Source organism: Austrofundulus limnaeus, unplaced genomic scaffold (assembly GCF_001266775.1).
Source record: "Austrofundulus limnaeus strain Quisiro unplaced genomic scaffold, Austrofundulus_limnaeus-1.0 Scaffold174, whole genome shotgun sequence".
Taxonomy (NCBI): Eukaryota; Metazoa; Chordata; class Actinopteri; order Cyprinodontiformes; family Rivulidae; genus Austrofundulus; species Austrofundulus limnaeus.
The window spans coordinates 297,164-300,191 of NW_013952576.1; the positions used below are offsets into that span (position 1 = coordinate 297,164).

Consider the following 3,028-nt stretch of genomic DNA (forward strand, 5'->3'; position numbering starts at 1 on the left):
GATCACTTGGGTTGTTACCGACATCTGGTGAAAATTTCATGTCATTAGCACCTCTAGTAATTTATTTACAGAGAAAAATGTTGACGTGTTCAATACTTATTTTACCTGCTGTATTAATATGTTACTGTCATTTACAAGGCAAATTGTCTTATCTCTGGAACTGCTCATGATATTCAATGGATTAAATGGATACCTTTACCTGCTCTTTGATTCTGACATGATGGCTTCAATGTACACATTTACTCATTTACTTATCAGGAGCAAAACTTGTCCAATGATTCATTGGATGATTGTTGGGTAGGGTACTTACATGAGAGTATGGTGATAAGGAGCCCAGTGACTGCAACAGACAAAGAACAGAAATATTGTGTTACAATAATGTTAAATAAATCAACTTTTCTGTTTGTGTATGAGTATTTGTGAGTGTGAGTGAGTGGTCATCTTGATAAGAAATTATGTCAGAGCTGCCAGCTGCTTAAAGTCTAAAACTGTGAGTCTTAGACTGTAAGAGAAACGAAGGGACACAAAAACATAAACCCTGAGGACACTAAGATAATAACAGAAAACCGTATGACCGTAAAAAAGCAACTTGTACAAAATTTGAAGAAAAACTGTGAAATGGTTAAACAGGAGTCTAACAAGATGTAGACATAAAGATAAAACAGACAGAGGTCTGCCGAGAGGCACAACAGACGGTGTGAGCTTTCTGGCTCTCCACACATCTCTGTGAAGGTTCTATCTGGAGAATGACAGTAAGAGAGACAGCTGAAGGTGTCGTGAGTGTGACCGTTGTCACAGGGACTCACACAGATGAGTCGATGAGGGGAGCCCAGGAGAGGAGAGGAGCCTGGAGGAGAAATGGACGCCGTCTCAGAGGTACGTCTCAGCTGTCGGGTTGAACATTAGAGCCAAAAGTAAAAGCAACGTTAAGTCAAAGTAGACCTTTAAGGCTGACTTTAAAACTGTAACAAGCAGACAGGTTGAAGCTTATCAAACGCACAGAATCTCTCAAAGCAGGCAAAATTTGCCCGAACAGAAAAAGGTTTGGGTGTGTGAAAACAATGTCAAGAGGGAGAGATTCAAGAAATGAGCTTCTGCTACTGCAATCTAGAAGAGTTATGTAAGATTTCTTTTTAACAACCTGACAAACAAACAATCTAAAGAGCTTTCACTGTCAGACAAAGTTAAGCTATTTTCCAGGATGAGGTCAAAATGTGCAAAGTTCACTATTATCCATGAAAGAGCTGAACTTAAAGTGCCTGTGACATCAAATAGTTGCAACAAATATGAGCACATTTTTGGAACGATAACACTGATAACCTACTGTGAAAAAAGATTTCACACTGCTGAGATGAACCTTAGTTGAGATATTCATATTTGAAGTAACAGGAAGTGATGTCAAAGGGGAATGTCTGCAAGCAAACACAGTACCGCTACAACGACAACACAGACTGTAAAGAAGAATCTTCTTTAAATTATTTTGGGTCACGGTCAGAGAGAGAAAGAAAAGTCAGAGTTCAAACAACATAAAAGACCAGGGAGTTCCTTTCTTAGCATTCCCCTTTGATGTCACTTCCTGTTTCACTTTGAACGAGCCAAAATAAAAGGAAAATATACCATTTATGTGAACAAATGGGTAAAATTGTTTGTATTATGTCAGGTTTCTTAAATATAAAGATGTTTATTAGATTTTTTTTTTGAAGGATATGCATGTCACATGCACTTTAAAGTTTCTCATTTAGCATCTTGATGATGTCTTTTGATTGATGGAAACAGTGTCATTTCAATTTGTGTTTTACTCTTTACTGCTGGTTGGCTGAATGGACACATAAAACAGAAGACACTGTATCATTTTGGTATTTTATTTTCTGTTTTTTAGATGTACTTGCAGTCATAGGAAAATTTGTGTTTGGTTTTGGATATTCAGTTTTAGGACTTAGATTTAATGGATCAATTAAACTATATGGGCCTTGGTGAGTTGCTTTCTTTCCCTGACTCTAATATCCCTTTTGGATGGATTTTCATAAAAAAACTAGTTGTGTTCAACTCTCTTTAAACAGATGCAACTGTTTAATACCTACATGATAACAGAAGACAGGCCTGTTTAATTATGCATTTGTTTCTTATTTTATGAAACACTCTTGCAGTGAATCATAGATCCAGACTGCAACATTTCAGGCTCAGACACGAACGAAGAACAGGAACAAAAATAGAGAGKAAGAACACTCACCCTCAGTTTTCTCTCCAGTCGAGCTGCTTCTTTACACATGGGGTGCCAAACTTCTGAACCTGCACACACACAAACACAATTTTATCTCAGTTGCTTTGTTTATTGTGTGTGGGCAACAAGCGTACAGTTTTATGAGATCCCATGAAGAGTAGATCAGCCTCTCTCAAGTGCATCAACATCAATCAACACACACACACACACACTGACGGCAGAGTGTGTGGCTTTGGAGGCAGTTTGTCTGCGCTGAGAAATGAGGACACGACTCCTCTGGTCTCCTCTAACAGATAAACATTGAGAGGGAAAATCTTTAGCTCCAAGAAGAAAATGGCTCTAGACTTTTATGTCTGCAAACATTTTGGTTTAAATATATCTACAACTGTTCATTACATTATTGTCCAAACACTTAGTTTATTACTTCAATTATTCATGTGGTTAGGGCATTTTGGTTATACTATGCTGATTTAGCTGAAAGACAGCCATGAATGAGTAAAGTTAAACACACAATTAGGGGGAGTCTTTTCCTACTTCACCATTCGATTCAAYTCTGTTTTTGGGGCCACGATAAAACACAAAATATTTGCTTGAACTTATTGGCGTGCAAAAAATCCTCATGCATGACTGTGTTTCAGAACCGTCCTATTCGAGACATTTTAAATCAATTCTGAATCTTTGTAAACAAGAATCGTTATTCTTATCTAAATCGATTTTTTTGTCACACACTGAAAAAAAAGATTTTTGGGTGTAGTAACATTATTTAGTCATTTTTTAAAATTTTACAAAAAAAACATCAAAATCTCT

The 3,028-nt window shown here is 37.0% G+C and overlaps 1 protein-coding gene across 1 annotated transcript in view; it reads right to left on the reverse strand.

Annotated features, from left to right (window-relative positions):
* LOC106524029 (actin-binding LIM protein 3) overlaps positions 1–3,028 on the reverse strand; it is a gene marked incomplete in the record, with an annotated part of 67,813 nt that overhangs the window by 24,443 nt on the left and 40,342 nt on the right. Inside the window, 3 exon segments of the mRNA XM_014017657.1 lie at positions 311–340; positions 807–887; positions 2,231–2,289. Of these exon segments, the coding sequence (XP_013873111.1) occupies positions 311–340; positions 807–887; positions 2,231–2,289 (170 nt within the window).